Source organism: Haemaphysalis longicornis, unplaced genomic scaffold (assembly GCF_048455015.1).
Source record: "Haemaphysalis longicornis isolate Haplotype H1 unplaced genomic scaffold, Haemaphysalis longicornis Haplotype H1 scaffold_6, whole genome shotgun sequence".
NCBI classification, from domain to species: domain Eukaryota; kingdom Metazoa; phylum Arthropoda; class Arachnida; order Ixodida; family Ixodidae; genus Haemaphysalis; species Haemaphysalis longicornis.
In genome coordinates this window covers 32,911,609-32,934,692 of record NW_027526407.1, presented here as the reverse complement: position 1 = coordinate 32,934,692, position 23,084 = coordinate 32,911,609, and the positions used below count along the sequence as shown (strand labels likewise).

The window sequence follows — 23,084 nt, the reverse complement described above, 5'->3', positions numbered from 1 at the left end:
GCAAATTGAACGCTGGAGGGATAACTGCGTACCGAATGTTCCTTGAATCCACCGCGGCTTGTTTTTCCAGTACACGAACACAAAATAGACAGGTGCTCCAGTGGCGATGATGAGAGCTCCAAACCCTGGAAGAATAAAACATTGACCCGAAAAGACATTTTCATAGGGTTTGAAGAAACAAAAATAACCATAAAACGCATTCCAGATGTCCTTGTGTCCTTGCCTTTATGGCTGGAGCATTATTACTCGACTATACCGCTTCATTTTCGGTCCTCCAAATCGCTTCAGGTCGATGAACACGAAGGGTACTCAGGAAAAAATACATGGACTGATGCGTTAAAAATCACCTCAAGTGGTCTACCTTTTACCTAGGGAAAACTCAGGAGGATCTTCCGTGCAGTAGACGCGCCCAAGCAGCGTGTCAGCAAAATAATGAAAACTCGCTCTTTGATAAGACTTGTGGAAGCAATAATGACTATATGCAATATAAAAAGAGATACTACCAGTACATACCAGCCGATTTAATAAAACGTTGCTTCTTCTTTGTGCAACCACAATTAGAATGTCAAGAATACAGGATGTTCGGGCATAACCGTGACTGATAGACAAGCAGCGCAATGGCATGAGTCCACTTACAATGAGCAACTACTTAGAAAGCCCTGCTTTTCAATGATAATTGCGGTTGATTGAAGATTGTAGTTACTCCGCATGCATGTAGTTATGGGTTCGTGTAACCTTTCTTAATCACACAGCTTGCATGGAAGGAGCATGTGCGCAAAGACAACGTCCCAAGGTTTTTTGAAAGGGCTATGGAGACAAAGTAAAGTCTTGTTGAATTTCAAGCAGCTTTTGGTTACTCCCTGAACTGCATTTCTGCCCCGAAAGACGCGTTTTACCCCCCAAAATGAAAAAAAAAAATATATCGCAACTTTCAAATACATCGGTGCACGACGCCTGTAGTGGCATAATGGGGGGGATACTAAGACATCCTTATCAGTGTGTTAACTGCACGTTTTTAGCACTCAGATGGTTCGATAAAACGAAACTATAGGCATCACCACAATCAAACAGTCACGTTACTTCGCCGTGGAGCAGGTCGACGGCCACCAATGGCACACACGAGTTTAAGTGGCGTGATAAAATCGCAGCGACAAAGTGGCCGGTGACTCCTGACTACTTCATATGTTTTTGTTAACACCTAAATTAGTTTCTTGAAGTTCGTGTCAAAACTTCTTTAATTGTTGTAGGTACAAAGCAGTGTTTTTATGAAACAGATATTTGTTTTGCCTCGCGACCCCTGTTATAATTTTAAGGGGATCGCTAGGACCCAGGATACCGTGTCCCCGATAAAGAGCACAAATGTGAAATTAGGCCGTACTATTTTTTTTGCAAAATCATCCCATTCAGCGCGAACCCGTGAGGGCGACATCCAAAAAATACTTCTAAACCGAGGCGTTCAACGAACTGACGTTTGCTTGTAGTTGCTGTAAGTTAAGCCCCTGAACCCCACCCTTAAAAAAATTGCAAGCTGTAGTTCTCGAATAAAAACCAGCGTTGCTGCAGCAGCTTCATGTGGCCAGTTAGGTACACCAGCGGGGTTTTAGTGTACTGTGTACAAACTAAATGGGAAGAACGCGTGGTTTCACAGGACTCACCTGTCTGCACGGGCTCCGCAATCATGGGCACAATAGTGATAAAGACAGTGGCAATCAGGTAGATGATGGGCCAGATAAGGTTAACCTGCGAACGTAACACAAAGCCAGATAAGCAGATGGTGTGGTGAACAATATTGCGGCAATTTATTCTTCAGGTGCACCCGAGGTTTCTTCAGTTTTATTATGCAACGCTGAATAGTTGGAGGTAAAATATGTAGAGACTTCGTGAGCGCAATAGAAGTCACGCAGCGAGCGACTCAACGCTGAAACCATACCAGCACAAAAGTATATAGAAAACAAACGGCGATACCTTCAGTAATAGCATCAAAGTATTCTACATCAATTTTACCAAACCAGCGATGACCACCAACTCGAATACCCATACTTTGACAGGCCTGCGGTGTCTTAGTAGCAAAAACGTTTTTCATACGATTGTTCTGTCTCGCATTGGCGTTTGTCTTAGAATGAAAGGAGAAGTCATCTGGCTTGTACAATCCTACGAAACACTTTCATATAAATTATTAGACAGAAGTCCAGAATGGCGTGTTCAACTTCTATGAAGCAGTTAAAAGGTAAGCTGTTTGAAAGACTTCTGACTCTATTCTTTGTATGTCAGGGACAGGTTGTGTGTGATGGCACATCGTGGCGCATTGTTGCATACCAAGGTTGGGCATTGATTTTCTACGCATCGAGTGAGCCCTTATTTCGCGCCAAGACAAATGCACCCATTAGATCATCAAGATAGGGTCGTAAAATAACGTCTTGGGGAGAAGCTCGTTTACACAGGATGTCCCAACTACCGTGCAACAAGATATTAAAAAGAGAGCGATGGCATCACTCGAAGAAAACCTACTGCTCAATGTTTCCAGTAAAGTGAAGTAGTCGCCAGTAATTTTTTCGTAATTGATAATTCTAACTAATTATCCAACTCGGGAAGTACTGTCCCGATAATTACAGTGTCAATGAGGCACTTGCAGGTACCCACGAGGGGCATCTAACTGCGGTACTTTGAGCGACATATTAATGACGTACTCATTTTTTTGTGGCTGAGAAAGAAACCCCCGGAATATAAAAAAAATATGTGATGGCGCTCCCGCCCGCATCATAAACCAGTGCCCTCAAATAAGCTGATTGAAAGCAAGGTCTTTGCCTGTCACACACACGAAGTGGCAGCGCATCACCTTGATAATGACATGAAAGGAGCAGCAACAGGAAGTTTCGAGGGGCGCGTGTGGCAGATAAGGCACAAACGCGGTCGCGATTTCCTCCTTATTTCTTTCCTGTATTTCAATCTGGCTCGCTCAGAGAAAGACTGTTCGTGGGCGCTGCTTCATGATCCAGGCGGGAGTGTCGTCTCGTGATATTTCTCATATTTCGCGGGGTTTCTTCATCCGGCCGTATAAATGAGTACGCAGTTAGTTCGTCGCTGAAAATACCGCAGCTAGACTCTTCTCGTGGGTACCTACAAGTGCCTCGTTGACACTTCAATGACTTGGACAGTACTTATCAAGTTGGATGATTAATTACAACTAACTTATGGATCTCTTTAACAAAAAATCGCTGGCTACTACTCCACTTTTCTGGAAAAATGCACTAAGTTTTTTTCGAGTAACTCCAATGCTCTTTCTTACAATCTTGGTGCATGATAGTTGCTATATCTTGTATCATGTTTTTCAAGAGAGGTATGCTGTGGAAACATTCACCGAATATGTTTATCTTGGGCAAGTCATAGCTGCTGATCCAAACCTTAAAAGGGAAATTACCCGCAGAATAAGCATGGGGTGGGCAGCGTTTGGTAAGAGCTCCGACATCCTCACTTTTAAGCTTCCCCTGTCACTCGAAAAGCTTGTATTCAATCAATCCGTTCTTCCAGTTATGACTTATGGGGCAGAAACTTGGCGTCTCACTAAACGACCTGAAACCAAACTTTGATCGGCACCACTGGTGATGAAACGCCGAATGCTAGGGGTCACGTTGAGGGACAGGAAAACAGCCGCATGGATTAGGGAACAGACCAAGGTGGAGGACACTATTGTTCAAATTAAGCGAAGGAAATGGGCATGGGCTGGTCACGGAATGCGAATGAGGCACAACAGGTGGACCATCCGTTTGACAGACTGGCTGCCAATAGACCGCAAACGCGCTAGGGTCGGCTATCAACTCGTTGGCGAGATGAACTGCGAAAATTTGGAGGAAAAACATTGACTCAGCTGGCACTCGATAGGCGTGGCTGGAAATCTTTGGGAGAGGCTTTCGTCCTGCAGTGGACACAAACAGGCTCATGGTGATGATGATGATGATGATGCTGTGCGCTATTGCTTCGAGAGCGAAACAAATTTCGACGAACTGCTATAATAAGTGCAAGTGCGATCACGATGCTTACCTTGATGGGCCTCTTGAGGTTGGGGGCCTTCCAGCGGAAGTACGGCAGCGTAGCCACCGCGAGACCGATGGCCAGCCATGTGGCGAAGCCGACGTACGTGATTAGGGCGAAGATGTCGCTGCTGCACAGGTATACGAGCGACAGCAGGCACTGCGAAACGAAAAATTCAGGGTTAATCGCTTGCTCCATAAAGCCCGCAAGTGCATAGAATATCATAATAGGTAAGGTGTATGTGAATATATTCAATCGTCGACATAGCGTACTGGTAGACGTGAACCATCATTTTGATACGAAAATATTTAGTACTCTGCAATCTGTGCAAGGAGCGCAGTTCAATGTGCAAAGCTTAATTCGCAAACTTTAACCTGGTAAGGGGAAGAGCGTATATCGGATTCACATGAGAGCGTCCTCTTTTTGTCATTTTGTGAAGGGGAGTTTAGTGACATCGTTTGATCGGTGGCGATGTTCGGCGTCACGAAAGGGCGTTATGTCTTTTCACGCTGGTCAAAGTTTAAGAAGGTACCGAAGCGTGGTGGCTCTTTTTGGGGCATGTAAATTTTTTGTACATTGCTACGAAAGGGGCACAGACCCCGTCAAGCCTTCTTTTTCTGGCTTTTTGTTTGTGCCCCTGGTATTTGTGTTGGTGTTGTTGATACCAAATAAAGATTAATTGATTGATTGATTGATCAAAAATGGTTTTACAGTAAGCAGGAAGTGGCGTTGATTATGCATGGCAGCTAGCCCCGAGTCCTACAGCGTAATAAATCGGAAGTGAGCTTTGCTATCAGACTGAGCATTTTAAAGCATTTGAAGAGCAGTACTATAGGTTAACAGTTGCACAGGCAAAGATTTTAAACGGATTTATTTCGTGTATTTAATTTATTGGTGCACCCAGGGGTGGCTGTGGAGGTACCAGAAGTATACAGCACACAGATTGCATGTCATTGTTATTTGTAAAAAAATGGCTACGCATCTGCTGCTTTCGTTGCAAATGTTGACGAAAGACAATCGTCGACTGGCGCCCCTGCCAAGTAAATGCCTCCCTTCTCTTTCCCGCTCACCTCTCATGCTATTCCTCTTCCGTCTCGTTCCTCCCAAGATAACAAGAGGTCTACTCAAGTAAATTTAAATTTACCGCGATCCACTGCTTGATCCCCTGCTTCAAGTCGGATGCCTCGATGCCAGCGCTGCCGTACAGTGGAGACGCGCGTGAATCGAGGCACCCTACTACAACGTTTATAGAACCACGTTGCCCTACTCCACGAGCGTTCCAAGCGTAATGTGGATCCAATCTAGAGGAACCTTTCGTTGCTATTGCCGTTTCACTTCTTGAATTCCGCCAGGAGGTGGCGCAGATAACAGCAGGCAGCGGTTTTCTGCTGTTGATGTAGTATTTCATTTACTATCGCAAAAACCAAACATCCACGGATTTTTTAATAAAGGAACACTGAAAATGTCACTTATGTATTGACTTGTTGACTTATATTTGTGTAATGTCTTGTTCCTGTTCAACAATGTTGACAAGTATGAACACAGACATCGGATTTTTTGGCTGTGAGTATATAAGGCTATTGCGCAGCCTTTGTTTTGCTTTGGCCGGGTGGCTGAATCGAGTCACAAAGACAGAGAGACAGACCAAAATTTCTGCGTTTAAGTAGCCTAAGAAAGACTAGCGTCTGTAAAAGTAACGCTATGCCAACTACTTACCATAGCGAGCACTGCAGGTGTTGGGGTCAGGCGGTTAATCGAGATCATGCAGAGAAGTCTTGGCATTTGGCCTTGTTCAGCACCGGCATAAAAGAGACTGCAAGAAGAAACAGTAGCATTGATGTGTGCGTAATAATGACGGTGCGATAAAAAAATTCCATACCCCAAGACGCGGTGTAGGAAAGACTGACGGCACAAAATAAAACGACGATGACAGTAACAAATATTCAACAAATCACCTGGTCTGCACATGCTTCGATTCAGAGCGGGTGCAAAAAAACGAGGAAACTTTTACTTGCATTCATAATAGTACATGCGGTCGTCTACTATTGGCGGCAACTTCCTGAAGCACTGAAATGACGCTCTTATTAGGCAAACTGGCGACTACTATGGCCAGATACGGGTGCGAGTTCCACGTTTTTCTCAACCTGCCACTGACAAAGCCTTTTTTTTTTTGTTCATTCAAAGTCGCTCATGTAAATAAATGATCTTTTCATCTCAAGTGTAATGCAGGAAACGTGTTTGCTGTCACTTGAACAGACATAATTGGAAATAGGACGTTTTTGCATGAAACAACTGTTTTGCCATAGCAAAGGCGGCACGGAGTGAAACCTAGGAGTTAGCTATTCAGCTGAATTTTTTTTATTTCGATCAGAACATGGCGGCTGAATCACTACACAAACTACCGAACGTTGTTCCTCTTTGCCGGGGTGAAATAATAGAGAAAACTTGCTCGGTGTCGAGGTCTCTCGCAGCAATTAATGCAAGCTGTGCTAACCCACCACAGCCGGGGATACCCACAGAGAATTTTACCTATTTGATCTTATGTCATTGTATGGATGCTACGCTTGCGAAAAATACAGTTGAGAAATTTCGTGGTTAACCCATTGCCAAGTACTTTTAAGAAGCAGTTTACACTATGCTTTAAAGTAATTCCTTTCCTCTAAATATGATATCACTGAAATTATTATTATAATAATTGCACTGGGTAATGACTCGTATTTATACTAAAGAATTCAGTAAGGCAGGAAACAACCCAGAAAATTTTCTCGTCTTCTTGGGTAGAGGGATAAATTTTAACTGCCTTTTAATATCATTGTACACTCGTAATTTACGATAAGAACAATTTCCACACAATTAAGATATCCTCAATTTCCTCAATGTTTCGAACATTCCAGCGCCATCAGCTCCCGCGCAGAGCTACCAAGAAAAGTGGAATACCAAACCGACCTTCTCCTAAAGGCTCTTGGCTGAAGTGCGCTTTACACACCACCTTTCCTTCTCTCTCAGTTCTTTGGTGCCACCGTTTGTGTGCGACTACGGCAGATGGCGCAAAACCCGCGGCATCCTCTCCGCTGCTCGAAACTGGCTACGCCACCTGGTGATCGCCCGTGGAAATCGATTTGCCGCGAAAACCTCTTCGAGCGTATGATTCCTCACTGATGGGAGCAACATTGACGTATCGATTTTACGACGCTGCGCTTGTGCCGTGGAAACGATAGCCACAAAACTGCGCGCTGAATGGTCTAACGCTGCGCTGAGGGCTGCACATAAAGCTGTGTTGTTTATTTGGTCATTGTTCTCTACGGGAAAACCAGGGCGGCTTTCCAACCTAAGAAAAAAGAACTCTAGACATCTGCAGTTAAGTTTTACGAAATGGTCGGGCAGTATATAATGCCAAAGTAACTGAAACCGCTTGTTCCTGCAAACTTCAGTGGCGAAGGTTTTGTACAGTTATGTCCGAAATACGTGCCTGATGAGCCCTAGACAACCACAGCAACACCTTGTGGTGGGAGATACATTAAACACAGCTTGTCCTTTAGCTTTCACAACTGCATTTTTTGTTGGAGAAGCTAGACCGCGGAGTGCTGCAGACAGCGGACAGTGTCAAGCGGACGGCAACTGCGATGGAACAGAACGTTAGGTCGTATGCACGTATACTTCTGTAGGTAGTTCTCCTGTCTTTTTAATTACATTGCCTAATAGGCACACAGGCATCCGCTGAGCGGTGCGCCCACATGCTTGCAGTATCCCGAATAAAATTAGAACATTGTCAGCAAGCGCACCTGCAGTGGCTAAACAAGCGGCTTTAGTTTGAATTATATTTTATATGAATGATTACATTAACATAGCATCAGATAAAGATTGTTTTTTGTGGAGCCTTTTTGCACCCGCTGCACTCTGGCGGTGGTTATTGCAGTGGGCACCGTGTATGTTACGCAATTACGAAGAGCCCTTCGTTTTCCGCAAACACGAGCACAACGCACAATAACTATTCTGACTTTACAAGCAGAAGGGAAGTCAGAGTGGTTATCCAACTGGTGCTCGTGTTTGTGTACAGCGAGGGGATATTTGTCATGACATAACAAACATGGCGTGACATATGTCTTTCCGTCAAATACATGTACGAAAGAAACTTTTCTGGAACGAAGTATAGCATTGCTTGCATGGGCCAAGCATGCCCGAAGCACGCACATTGACAGCATGATTCGGCTAAGCTTCGACGGTCTACGATGTCACCTTCCACGTTTGCGTAAGCAGTACAGAGCGCTGAAACACATCCCAACTACCGGTAAGGTGCAATGTAAGCAGTGGCCCAAAGTACACAAACACACTTTAAATAACACATGACAATGCTGCACATCGAACCATTTCCCACTGACTACCATAGTACACCTCAATTTATAAAAAAAAGTTCAATGGCCTAAATTTATACACATTTCCTCGCAAATGCGTTCACCTTGTCCTGCTTTAAACTTGGTTTATTGTAACACATTATTGGCTCAGATTGTTCAGTTATCGAGCTGGCTCACAAAACACCGCAACAAAAACGTGGAACCTTACATGACGAAATAAAACAGATACTGGATAAACATACCGAGAAGAGGTGAAAAGGATGCCATTGACGCCTCCGAACGTTGACATGGCGACGAACACTGGCACTATCCAAGCCATGTACCCGTAGAGTTTTTCAGCAAATGTCTGCAAAAAGGGGAGGTGAAGGCCTTTCATAGGCGTTCTTCTGTACAGGGCTTCTCACTATTACGTCGCCCGCGTGTTCAAGATGACGTTAACACAAACAAACACAGGTTACGGTAAGGCGAGCAGAGCCTGCATGTGGGGTTGATTGAATATGGTTAGAAAACGTTTATAGTGCAGTGTCATTTTTTATTTCATTTGCTGAAGTCGCAAGGCTGGCGAACTGTTGCCCGGGGTTACAGGTTTTGCGAAGGCAAACAAGCTCATGGTGCGTGCGGTCATGATTATATGATATGCAAATGCTCAACACGAGCTTATTTTGCTATGCGCACATTCAGAAGTGGAGCCTTGTTTTTAGTTTCTAGGAGCAGCCCCAAAACAAGTGGCTTTCCAATGTTGCACAAGCTGGAACGCAGAGAAGATAAAACACTTTTCGCTGTAGCAAAAGCAGTTGAAAAGAAACACGAACCACGGCAACGGCTTCTGCTCCCAGCACCTCTTGCACGGACAGAGTGGTGTGGAAGGCGACAATGCTGAGCGTGTACACCACCATCACAAGGATGCAGGAGATGAAGATGGCCAAGGGAAGGTTCCTGCGGGAAAAGAGGGAAGAACGTGTCAGCCACGAGCGCGTTGAACGGACCAAACAAGGTGAATATTGTCACGGGACGTGGCGGACAATCCCCAAGGCGCCAAGGCCCACCATCAACGACAATGACGCCGAGGAAGAAGCTGTGTGCGAGGTGCAGCTAGCGCGGGCTGCGTAATAGCCGCTTCGTAAACTGAGTACCTCATCTTGTAAATACATCACTTCATCATCAACCATGGTTCGTGGTATCTGCTCTGCCACCACGTAACAATATTTTCGTCCATACGAGATGGCAACATAAAACATAAAAAGTAATTTTTACGCCAAGTATTCTTCTTGCAATAAAATTGTGTAAATTTAATACAGGCACAAAAAGTGAAGCGTTTTCCTGTAATCTAGTATCCCCTATAGTCGGCAAACAGCTTAAACTGCCAGGAACAGCATTTATTCGTGTACAAAAAATTACGATGGCGTTATAAACAAGCCGTGGTGGATCAGTGGCTAAGGCGTTGTGCTGCTGAGCACGAGGACTCTGGTTCGATGCCCGGCCGCAGCGGTCGCTTTTCTGATGGAGGCGAAAAGCGAAAACGCCCATGTGTACGAGATTTTGGTCCCCAGGAGGTAAAAATTCATCCGGAGCCCTCCACTACGGCGCACCTCATCGCCTGTGTAGCGTCGGCGCGTTGAACAACCCTACAGTCAATCCTGATCGTGTGATCAAAGCTCCGTATTTGTGGCCAATCCCCCAACCGTGCATGTGCCACGGAGAAAGCGCCAACAAAGACAATTTTTTTCTACAACTGGCAACGTTCGGATGCATTTGTGCTTGCCCCAATTTTTGTGTATTCTTTTGTTTGCTTGACAAGGCAATGTCTTCGTATTGTCATTACGTTTGAGCGGGTTCTCCTATACAGTAAGATGTGCATCTGCTTGGATGACTCATAATTTTTGTAGGCTGTATTAAGGGCAGTTTTCCATGCAGTAAAGAAAAAAAAAGAAAGTTATAACAGTTGGTAGAGCATTTAGCTACTACTGTGCAGACCCGGGTTCACATCCCATCGGATCCCATGTGTTTTCTATTTATTTACTGTTTACTGCGGCGGACATTTTCTTGACGGAACAGCAACTGTGCCAACAACTACAAACAACAATCGTTACAGCAACAGCACGTTTTCGCACAATGACCCACTTAGTGCTTTCGCCTTAATATATACAACAAGCCGTGTACACTCCTGATATGACTTACTGTTTTTGTGCTCTAAGATTAGTTATTTTTCTTACCTGTGGGGATCCTTGAGCTCTTCAATGACGAAGTTCAAGTAGTTCCTGAGAACACAAACATTGTCTTAGAAGTTTCACACCAAATCAGGTACAAAAAGTACCCGAAGTGTAAAAAATACATTCTGCTCGCAGGTTGGCAATATATTTTTCGTGGATTTCTTTGTAAAAGTAACGATAAGGGCGAATGTACAAATTATACTACAGTTGTGTAATGCTCACGTTATACTATTGTTTGCACTGTTACGCGAGCACGAGACACGAGCAGGATTGGTGATTATGTGCACTTCTTTTCCTTTCTGACTACACTTAGAGCTCCTGGTTATTGTTCTCGAACTTTACATGTGTAGTCTAGTTGGATGTAATTTCTTTTTTCTATTGTGGTCGTGGGTATTTATGGACTCTTTAAAACAAATTATAATGAAGCTTTGATGCTGAACAATGCGACGAAATTAGCACAGGTAAAATTCCTGTGCTATGCAGTCGCATAGAACCTGTACTTTGGTATGCAGTCGCATGGAACCAAAACATATTTTATTGGAGATACATAAGCATACTATCCTTTTAGGCAAGATAATACTTTTCTCAACTGGATTGTAAGATTAAGATGGGATATTAGCATGAACTGAAGCAAAAGTACCTGGCTGCAAAAGTAGTTTATGCAGTCTTTTTATTGCTCGCCGGTAAACAGAATCTTTTTTGACCGCACTGCGGTTAGAAGTTAAATTGTAGTGCTAATACGTGAGTTACGACGCTTTTGTCGGCATACAACGGTGAATCAGCCGGAAGCACGAAGAGGCCAAAAGGCAATAGGCAATGGTTTTTCATACAGGCGTTTCAGTATTAGTTCCAACGCAACGTCTTAAGCATTCAGGATATAGGGCGTTTCAATCTTGGTTTTGGCATAATGAATGTCAACAGAGATAAAAAATGAACTTACCAGCCGTTGTAAGCGAATAACCCCGAGTAAAAGGACAGCGCTATTTTTGTGACGTCAGTCTCGGTGTTCTCAAAGTTGAAGTACTGGGTGTTTCCTGAATATGACAAAGAAAGCGACCAAAAAGACAATAAGACGCGCTGAATAAAGTAGGGTGCATTAAGGAGGACAAAAATGGTTAGTTTACGTTTCGACGGTCACACAATAGTGGACATGCATTTGTGTAAAAAACGTTTGGACTGCTGAAGATAAATATACTGTTCTACTTGTTCCAGTACAATGCCTGTACATGTCTCTGTTTATGTCTGGCTTTATAATTACGAACTTACGCGTACATCAAACTCGCGTTATCTGTGGGCGAGGTTGTAAACTACCTTAATGAATGTTTTCATTCAGAGCTCCAACACAGGCTTCTGTCAAACAAAAACAGACGCCACCCAAGGACAATACACCATGTCTGGCAGCGGTAACGGCTCGTTATTCTGCGAATACACGCGCCTTGAGCTCATCAAATTGCTTATGTGGGTGCCCCTAATCTTCCTACGCCTCCCACACTCGAAGCCGCCATGTGACGTCCAAAAGGGTGAAGGTGGGGTACTCGAAACAACATGAAAACAAAAAAGCATTTGTGATATGGCGACGTGTCACTTTGGGAGACAAGAGGACCGCACCCAGCAATTAGTACGACGTAGACAAAACCATCGCACTACCTACACGCAAATGTAGTGTTCGTAGGGGTGACTTTAAAAAACATGCTCGAGAAATATAAACAGATGAATATCACAATTAGGTAGTAGCAATCAATATTTTTACTCGACTAAAACAATAAACACGCTCGTGTGGCTTACTAAATTGGGCGAACCAACCCAATGTCACAACGAAAGTGTACTAATGATTAACTAATATGTGCTTCTATAAAACGACAAGCTAGTGAGGAGAAAAGCTGCACGCAAGACAGTCGTCGGCGCGTCTTTGAGAACGAAATGAGGCGGCAAGGAACTGGCTCCCAACGAAAGACAGTGAAAAATGTGACGCTAGCATAAACTCCTACAGTTATTTAGGAAATGTCCAGTAAACATTACTCGGCACTTGTTGTTTAAAGTTGTAGCCGGCGTACTGTGTTCTGCTACATTTTGTTTTTGTGATGTTCGCGTAAAACGTAACGCAGTTTATGACCAGAGTAAATGTACTCCGAAAGTGTAAAAAAGTGTAACGCAGAAGAGATGCCAAGCCTGAAAGTATGTGCGACTGAATTTTACAAAACCTAGCCAGCCCCAATAAAAATTTGATGGGTATATGGCACTGCATGTTGCAATGCCTATATCATACGTCGTTAGGCCAACGTTCTGCGTGGGTGAGCGGAAAATGCTAGTGGGAAAGTGATGACATTCTTCGTAAGGATCAAGCTCAACAGCTTTGATGGTTAAATTTTGCCACGAATGTCCTGCGGATTATTTAACAAAAACAGGATGATAGCCAATAATTATGTGGATACACGTAACTATTTCTGTCAAGGAGGAATAAGGATGCCGATTCGTAGTTTGACTGCTATTAACGTGCTGTTTTCTCCACAGGGGTCTTGTTAGAAATATCAGAAGCCCCTTCGTCGAACGACGACGTCGGTTGAAACTTAACGAGGTGTACGGTTGGGCGAGTTGGTAGTTCATTGCAAAAGATGCTACAGCGCGAAATAAAACACGGACACAGAAAGACGACGGGACAAGCGACGGGACGAAAATGCCAAGCTTTTTTCTTTGCGAAAGCCAAATTGCGAAGTGCCAAAGTCTATGACGCTGCAATCAAAGTCGGTCAATGTGGAAACGCTGCAATCAACGCTGCATGACGCTGCAATCTATGACGCTGCAGTGAACGGTCCATGGGCAAACTGCCTTTGAGTCAAAGTCCAATCTCAGGTGACAGAACACGAATTCCTCACATGAATTCTGAATTACCCCACCCGCATTGTCTTCATAGTCGAAAATCCAAGCTGTCAAAGCCCAAAGCCAAAGTCTACGTCAACTCAGACGGTGTCCAAAGCCAACGCCCACGCAACCAACCCTAAGGAGATACTGAGTGACCCGAATACGATGAAGACGCGATTGCATAGACGTCGGGTTTATAACGCGAGGGACCCTGATTTCGTTCTGACTACAGGAATCTTTCTTTCTTTCTTTCTTTCTTTCTTTCTTTCTTTCTTTCTTTCTTTCTTTCTTTCTTTCTTTCATCATCATCATAATTATATTGCCCTTTCATTGTGTAAATTTGAATTTCCTGCAGGGCAGTTAGGCTAAGATACCACGGTAAGTGAGATCAAGAAAGCTTCGCTTTAAAATTTAGGCAGCCTGCCTTGTTGCAGCCAGAACGCAAAAGGCGTTATCTTCCTGTCTTGTTACTTGTGTCGGTTACTAACTTTCTTGTTTTTCATTTTTCGTTGAAGTCATATAGAACAAGAAAGAAAAACAATCTTAAATAACCTACATTCTTAACTGACTTAACCGAATTTTTAAATGCTTCGTTCATTACTCTTGAACAATTACGGGCACCTAAGGATAATTTTGAATTGTGGAAGGCTGTGCAGCCAAGCCCAAATTAGGAATCGGAAAAGTGGAGCTGAAAGAATAGCAAGGGCTTTACCAGAAAATGTAGCCCTTCATTAGATGAACGTAATTGGATTGCTTTCTTTTGGCTTGCCTTTTGCATTTTTCAGCTTAAGTTATCAGTATAATTAAAGGTAAAGGCTGGAGCTTCCGCCTTTGATGACTTTGCTGTCATACCTTCGCCCAACCAGAAGGCGGAGAAACCCTTTTCAAGGAAGCCTAGGGACGAGCGATGATGAGCACCATTTGTAAGCGACGGGGAACGTATAGGCGTTTCCTAGTCAGCGCAGCCAAGCGACGCATGGCGCCATCTAGGAAGCTATGCCCACGTGCATGTGGCCCTCAATTTAATCTCTCAGAACCGCTTGGTCTCGCAGTGTAGTATTTCCGCTCCTGCGAAGCAAACACCCTAACCCGGGTTCGAATCACGTTACCGTTTTTTTTTTCATTTTCAAGGGTTTGTCATATTTGAATATTAACATTTGTTATCACGCATATAATCTATTTATGACATCTTTACGCATTGAAAATGGGATTTCGGGTATTTTAGTCGCCTTTTGGCCAGTTTCAGCTACTGCTTCTTGTACCTTTTTGAGGGTTTTCCCCTTTTAGGTCGGTTTCGGCTATTTCTGTTGAATAGTTTTCTACACCGTGATTTTCGACCATTGCAGGTCCGTTTTGGCTGTTATTTATTTCAGTTCGGCTGGCTTTGTGTGCTTTAGGTACGCTTATGCTGTGATGTAACCCCCATAAGCAAGCTCAGGTGACGGCTGCCTGTATTGACTAAGAAATGCATATACGCCGACGGGAAAGCACGAATCCTGTTCCACGAGCGATTTCCCAGTGAAACTTTTCGAGTGATAATGATGATGATACTTCTGCAGAAATTATAGAATGCCTCCATTAGCTCCATAATAGCCAACATGGTGAGGAGATTACTGTAGATGCAGCGCGTAAAAATGTCGCCAGTGACCAAGTAAACATCGTTTGAAGCATGTCACGTGACGCTGATCACACCAACAGATTGCGTACATTCAGGAATCCTCAACAAAGCAGACCCATTCCGCCAGGGACGCGGAATCAGACGGGTGGCAGCAGTGTACGGACACCTCAATTTTATATAACCGCGGTAATGCCTGCTTTAAATTCTTGTTTTGTTGCTGTCCGCAGTGCTCTGCTCTCTCTGTCTGTATTTGACGCACACGGCGCAATGAGCAGCTGGGGAGAGGCACCAGGAAAAGACTGCGCCCAACAGGAAGCACGCGTAACATTAGGAAGACAAAGCTACCGGGAAAACTCGCGGCTACCTCGCTGGCCCCCAGAAGGGTGCAATGCCCGTGGGTTGTGCAGATGCGCACTCGCTTAGATCATTAGTTGGCTAGCCCACCCTCCACGTGCAAATAATATAAAACAAACACACGAGCGGTCCAGTTTGTAAACAATGAAGCGGAAATCATCCGCACTGCTGTTGTCAACGCACCCCAAGTCCGTGCCTCACTGGCGTCCATTAGAGAAAGCACAAACGCGCAAAGTGCGTTTTAATTAAGGCGTAACGGATAAAAAAGCTTGCGCGCGCTGAAAAAACAAAGTTCTGGGTATCACGCCCAAACGGGCGCACGCCTGGCATGAGCTGCTCGTGAACCGCTGGGATGAATAGCGTACGGCCCGTCCCCGTCTCGCAAGAGTGGTTGTTAGTCACCCTTCGATGGCCACGGGTACAATTGACGCGCTCTCGGTCTCTGACTGTTCCGGCCACCGCTTCTGCCACTACCTGCCTCTGTTGTCATCCGCATCCTTCATCGGGCCATGCAGCCGAAGGCTGCAATCTTCGTTCGTTGGTCTCCTTCAACTTCATTAACGCCTCGATGTTTGGCGCGGCCGCGAGCGAGAAGCGAGGAGCATGACCTGTCCGTGTACCCGCTGCAAAAAGCGTCTCGCCAGCTGCGGCCAATCCGTTGATTTATGCGGCTCCGATGGAAGCTGTAGCTATGGGTGTAAATAGGCGTGAGAGACCCGTGATGCCTCATTATTTCCGAAACTTCGTGACGTCGTTTGGCAGGGCCGTTTACGATGTCTTCCGCTGCAGCGACGAGTAAGGTGTTGCAAACGCTCGCTGCCTGTTCTGTGGACCAGACCACAGACTAAATCGGTGGAGCAGGTCGCAGTGCTATTTCCCGCTTTTAGGTATTGCTAAAAAGCTTCACACATCGGCGTCCGTGGCAAAGTGGTAGAGTGTTGGGTTTCGACTCTAATGACCTGGGTTAGAACCTCAGAAGTTCCAAAGTTTTTTTTTCAAAGGGAATTGTTGACTTTAAAATGTTCTCCTAAGCCAGTTATACCTATTATTTTTGTAAGTAAGAAACGTTTGGCATCAATTACGTTGGTTTACATGAATGACGATTAATCATACCGTCGTACCCTCTACAGAATGAAGCTGCAACACTTTGTCGTCTGGTTCCTCCTGTCGCCTGATTCACGGAATGATGCTGCACATTATCGTGTGATCTGGTACACAGAATAGGTACTGCTTTGCAAAAAAATGAGGGTGGTGCTTGCTGGGTGAATGTGGCGTTCGCTTGTGGTCTTAGAGTTAAGATTTATTTTAGATTGAGTGGTTTAGGCATTATTTTGAAGTGAAACAAAGATGCTAGAACTCAGCAGCGGAGCTCACCGTAGCACAGCTGCACGACTCCGGTGATGATGATGGTGGCCAGGGCGATCAGCTTGCCGTAGGTGAAGAAGTCCTGGACGCGGGTCGACCATTTCACATCCCAGCAGTTCACGAAGGTCAACAGAGCTGCATGGAAAAAAATGAACAAAGTTAAAACGCGCACTTGGTTTCAATGCAAAGCTTTTCTCAGTGAATGTCTAGTTACATTCTTCGCTTCATCTCGCGTTCTGTTGTCCTCTACACAGTAAAATTCTAACGCATACCTAAACTAAACTGGCACATACCCACTGAGGAGGTTTAGCCAAGAAGGACGAGGGCCAAACAACAAAGAAAATACGAGGAACAGTCTCAAAGTAACACTTCCTGTTTATGTTCGTAGAATCCACAAGAGATGCGGAAAACAACATAATATTAGCAAAAGCAAAGCCAAGTTTCAGCTAGTTATATTTTTTACACACACAAACATTTGTTGTGCACTTTGCCGCCGCTCTAGCCAAACGCGAAACTAGCCGAGGCAAGCCACTTCCTTACGGTTGCGACGACAGCATTCGATTCTACAAAATGTGGTGCATTGCCTACCAAGTCGACTACTAAATTCGGAATGCACCTTGTATGTTATGAGACAGCCAAGACAAATTTTTCAAATATGCTTCATGGTCAAGAAACTAGCACAAATTTTTCAAACATGCTTAATTGTCAAGAAACTAGTACGGGGCCGGGCGTTAAACGAGTCAAAAGCAAAATTCTGTCTTTTTATTTGTCGTGACTCTACTTTGCGACCACATGGATGCGTTTTGAAATTATTTGCTGGGAAATTCTGATCTCGTCCCTCCATGAACCGTCTTATTATATTCCGGCACAGCGCCTTACCCCCAGTGAAAGACAAGACAGAGGCATTTTTACCCTTCCCTAATGTGTTTCGTCTCTGTTCTGTCTTTTTTTTTTCTCCGGTTGTGCCATGCGTTCGAACCAAATTTAGTACAATAGTCCAGCAGTGCCCACAGTGTTGCATTCGACAATTTTTCAATTCTTTCGTGAGTGTACGATGGAGGCTTCACGCACAAGCTCTGCGATAACTCACGTCTTTTAAAATATTTTTTTAAGTGGTCTGATGCGTTCATCCAGGCGCATTTCGTAGTCAAGGTTGGCTCACTTGGTTCCCTGAGCAAGGAATAGTTGAAAAGTGCGCGTTTCGCTGTGAATTCTGAACTCGGAAAGAAAGGCAGAAGTATGAGGTAACTTGCGGTAAATTTTGAGCTGTGAGTAACGAAGCAATGAATTACTGCGGAGGAAATTGAAATGAAAGAATGACAGTGAGATAGGACGCCAACAGCGACCTGAGAGAACCCTCATGTAATCCTTATGGGGTTAAACCAACAAAAAACCGCATAACAAAAGTTCCAATAAAAATGTTAAGGAAAGTTAAAATTTAAATATTTTGCAAAATATATTAAGGGAAGAAATAAAATATCGCGAATGTTAAGAAAGCTTTCGCGCTTTTCTTTTCTGAATGCAAGGTGAGGCTAATGGTATTTTACCTCAGGTGAAAAAGGAGTGCTTCATTTCTGACTCTGATCAAGCCTGGCTCCTTTTGTCTGGCCACGACAGAACCGACTGGTAAAATAGACGTCTCTCTGCCGTCCGCACTTCGGCCGACGGAGACACCTTCGTTCTTCAATTACACCTCGCGACGAAAGCTGAGTGGATAGTAGGGCAGACAGAGAGAGGCTACGCAGAGAGACCTCTCGTATTTCTGTCAGCCTGATTGCCTTGACAGTTTTTTCGTCTGCAACGAACTGCGGAAAGGAAACTACGTGACACTCCCGTGAAAGCCTTCAGACTCTTCACACGGCCGCCTCACTCCTAGTATGACAGCCACAGGCAGCGATCGTTTGCGGCTTGCGTCAAGGAGGATGTTGTATTTGGTATATCTACTGGAAATGTGACTACTTGGTATGGTTTCCATTCTCACCCTGACACACACTCACACTACTGACACGTTCCTTTTTGCATTACTTCTATACGTCGCGCTCGTTTCTTTCAAGACACCCCATTCAGGAACGTATTTTACCAGGATAATTTGGCCACACTAGGGAGATTATACCGCAGTTATATTGCACCAGTCAGGGCTTGATCGGAAGCAGCAGAGAAATAAAGACACTGTGTAAGAAAACAATCAAAATATTCTGTCACTACGCATATCATGAGTGACATACTGTATTGGAACAACGTCCACTTCGAGAGACTTCGTTGAGTGCCTTCATGAGATCTTTCCTGGCTTATCTTCGTTTTTATAATGAACTTGAGACACTGTCACTATCTTTCACAAATCTCGCAAAACCATTCCTTTGCCGCAGGCATTCACCTTGAATGCTAACTACGGAATAAAACCTTCTGAAAGCTGCTGAATGTCTGTGTAATTAGACGACAAACGCGGCTACAAGTTCAGCAATATGCCTAAGGCCTTCTGCATCTCTGTACAACCATCTTTTATATTATCACATCGTACATAATGCGCACATTTACCTCTATTGAAAGTTGTACAAATAAACGCTGCTGAACACTCAAAAATGTATGGTTGAGCAGTCATGAAAACAACGTTATGTCCCCGAACCTTGATGCAAGCATCAGGGACTTTCTCCACCCACTTCCACAGCTTTGATTGTTAGGTTTACTGCCGCCCACGTTTTGACAGTGAAATTTACGTTGAAATGATTTTTCAGTACGCTTTCAGTATGCCAAATTCTTACGTCAGGCTAAAACCCCATAAAATGTTTTAAGACGTTTGTTCTGCTTAAAAAGCCGTTACATTATGGCTGCAAATTGCAATCAGATATATAAAGCAGAACCCTTCTACCGTTCAAATCGTAGACCTTTCGCGTGAAAGAGGCTACTAATGAAAACACGACAGGAGCAAACGTGAGCGCTTTAAAATGATACAGTAGAATCTCGATAAACGGAAATCGCGTAAACGGAATTGCCTGTAATTTGGCTGGTTTTGTATTGAGACAACGTGAAAAAGCTTTCGGTAATCAGAACTAAAATGTCCGCGTCACCGTGTAAACGGAACCGGAAATGGAACTTCTTGTCAGACCCATTGTCATGAGCATCAGCTGCCAATCAGCTGCTACAGTGACTAATTGTTGCCAAATAAACTTTCTGAATGCTGTGCCTAAATATCCTGTAGTTTTCTTGCTTTCTGAAAAACTATCTGCTACATTCACCTTCTAGTGCTTAGAGTTCCATGAAATGGTATTAAGAGAGGGTACGCACATAAATTTGCACTATTGCCCATCTCTTCCTTTGTAAACTAAACTCCTGTTAAATAGAACTAATTTTTTCGTTCCCTTGAAGTTCCGTTTATCGAGAGTCTACTGTAGTTAGTGTATGGTTGTAGTTTATATGTGTATGAGAAGAACTTGACAGTTGACCAAAAAGGTCATGCACGCATCCACATTCGACTAGGAATACGACACGTGCAATGGAGTTAAAATACAACAGAAGCCGCCAGCACTTAACGTCTAGGACGGCATTTCTCTTCACGTAGACATGCGCGACTCAACGTGTATTGCGCCTCCTCGATGTTCAGTGAAGTACCGTTTCCAGGGAAAGCACCATGCTCCCTCCATCTTTGCTCTGTGGAGCCTATCAAGAAGGCAATCCCACCTCTTGGTCGTCCTGTCCCCCCTGTCTCAAGCAAAGCAGACAGTTTCTCAAATAGCTTTTGGCACAGATCCGCCAGCGCGCCGGCAGACGGCGTGGTCTGCTGCGTTCCGGCGCGTCTTTCCTCTGCCTTGAACCCGCCGCCTCTGCCTTTCCGCCTCCATTCTAATCTCCGGGCCTGTCGACCACGGAACCGCTTCAGTTCCTCTCTCCGCCACGTAATCTCTTCTCTTTCTTCCCCTCGAGAATTCTCTCCCTTCGCTTATTCTGCGAAGTGACGGCTCAAGAAACATCAAGCGCGGCCCACCGCGCGTTTGAAGAGCAGGAGAACGGCTGGGCCGGCGCCGCCTGCCGCAGTGCCTTGCAGACGACGGCTGCCCCGCTTGAGCCTGCCAGACACCGGGCCCAGACGACAGCAAGAACAAACTCCGTCCCGACGGAACCAAAGGGCTGCTCGTGGAACCGGCTCCCTCTTTGATGAACGAAGGCTTACGTACGTCTGTCCTTGACGCGTGACCGCATCGTACGCATAATGAACCACCGATGCCGGCTGCCTTTATAACACGCGTCACTGCTGACACGCCGGGGAGAGGGAAGCATGGCTCTACGGGGCGTTACAGTCCACGCAAAAATAAACTTGAACGCCCAGCTGACAAATTTGAGTGTATACATTCACGCGTACTTGTTTAGTCCCCGCGAAACCGGTTTGACCGAACTACAGTGCTCGTCGGCGGTAAGCGGTGCATGGAGGGTTGCGTGACCACATGCGGCACGGACGGCGAAAATAACCAAACAAAACGTGACTGAGGGACAAGTGTAGATTGTGATCCTGTCCATGCTGGGATGGACATATGCCGGAGTGGTTGCGCGTACACAAAACGCGCAGGTCCGGCGAGCTGTGGCCGTCGAGCGAGACAAATATGTTGTAGCCCTGTCTCATAGCCGAAAGGAGAAATGTCTGACCACTTCCTGGTCTCGGAGACGGGTACTTTCAACCCTGTTGTCCGCAATTCGACGAGCTTATCTTGAAGGAGGAAATACGTGCTAGCTGCCTCGGGAAATAATTTCTCTCGCGATGTTCCCGTAAAAGATGCATTGTGCCGCTCGTTTTAAAGTTGGGCAGACAGAAACGTGAAGGACAATAAGAGAAAGCGGGGCACAGAAATCACAGATAGTGAGGAAAGCGACATGAGCGGTCGGGCCTATAAGTAGATATGCAGTCTATTCAGTGTCGTGCAGAAAATTCTGTGGCGACTTGCAGTATCTGTCTTCTTGTAGTCTTTTGGCTTATCCAACCTACTCCTAGAGACTACTGTGTACTTCTACTCCTACTGTGTCTCCTACTGTCCAAAACAGTTTAGGCTTAGGAGTCACGGTAGCCACCATTTCTGATAGACGCATGCAGACAGCTCACTCGAGGCCTTCTTAGTGATATCAACAACGCCACAAGACGGCAGTCTTTCGCTACCACCGCACAGAGCGCTCTCTTGACGGTTCGGTTCTCGCGTTATCGTCCTTACTGGCGGGTCGTGTTTCAGAAGCCCGGTCCTGTGCCGTACGTGGCCATTCAGGAGTTTCGCCTGGAGGACACGTCCAGTGGGAGCACGTCCGCGCCAGCGTTCAGCCAGAAACGCCGTCAGCGGTTATCTATCTCGCGTGTCTTGCGTACATCGCATCGGAGTTGAAGGCCAAGTAGGCTGGCGCGGAACCCTAGCAGCGAACTCCGGGCTTCCGCAGGGTACGTGATAGCCCTTACGTCGCTTCCAATGCACGTTAATAGAAAGAGGAAGGAAAATGAAACACCTCAGATATCAAAGAAGGGTCTATAGCGGCTGATTTCACAACAAGAGCACAGGGGAAAAAACCTACGAAGCTAATCTTATCGGGTCGTTGTCAACACGTTCACATGGTACATTTACGTGCTTCGCTCTCTCAGCCCTTTCTTAGCGGTGTTAGGTATTTCAGGTCAGCATAGAGTTTGAACCTTTTTCTTTGTAACCATGAAGGGGAACTCTGTATAGTTCAATAGCCACGATAATGTCGCTTATGATCTCCGACTCTAGCTAGATAGCATACAGATAAATTGAGGGCATGTATTTGAACCCAGCAAGTTAACGAAATAAAATGAAACATAATGAGTGCCTATTGTGGTAAGAAATAATTATTGCTGCAGGTTTTAATATCCAAAAATTGGTAGTTTGAACGTGATCCTGCAAACGCCAGATGGAGTTTCTATTATTACGGCGACAACGTTATCAATAGTAGTTATCATCGTCACTAGTTCAATTTGAGAATTTGTATTTTTTATTGTTTGTATACACAAGTTTTAATTTGCAGAAAATTTTGACAGAACACTGGCATTAGTGCTGATTCGGCTTACGAGCTCTGATCTGAGTTCTAGGACCGTACATGGGCAAGTAACATAGGCACATGGTAAATAATAGGGTTTAATTACGCACACAACTTTAGCCTAACTGCATGCTATTATAAATTGCCCTTATTGCCCAAGTTCTGTATGCCAATCTACAAATCACATTCACTTGCTGAAGGAATCTAAGCCATCGTTTACCAACTTACAATCTACGAGTGTAGTGCATCCTAAATACCTTCATCTACGGCTACAAA

The 23,084-nt window shown here is 44.8% G+C and overlaps 1 protein-coding gene across 1 annotated transcript in view; it reads right to left on the bottom strand.

Moving 5' to 3' along the window:
- LOC144142448 (large neutral amino acids transporter small subunit 2) overlaps positions 1–23,084 on the bottom strand; it is a 113,543-nt gene that overhangs the window by 5,337 nt on the left and 85,122 nt on the right. The window contains exons 3-11 of the mRNA XM_077673967.1: positions 16,797–16,922; positions 11,532–11,625; positions 10,595–10,639; positions 9,194–9,317; positions 8,624–8,727; positions 5,746–5,842; positions 4,039–4,188; positions 1,656–1,740; positions 33–125 (exon numbers count right to left, since the gene is read on the bottom strand). Coding sequence (XP_077530093.1) covers positions 33–125; positions 1,656–1,740; positions 4,039–4,188; positions 5,746–5,842; positions 8,624–8,727; positions 9,194–9,317; positions 10,595–10,639; positions 11,532–11,625; positions 16,797–16,922 — 918 coding nt within the window. The remainder of the gene's footprint in view (positions 1–32; positions 126–1,655; positions 1,741–4,038; positions 4,189–5,745; positions 5,843–8,623; positions 8,728–9,193; positions 9,318–10,594; positions 10,640–11,531; positions 11,626–16,796; positions 16,923–23,084) is intronic.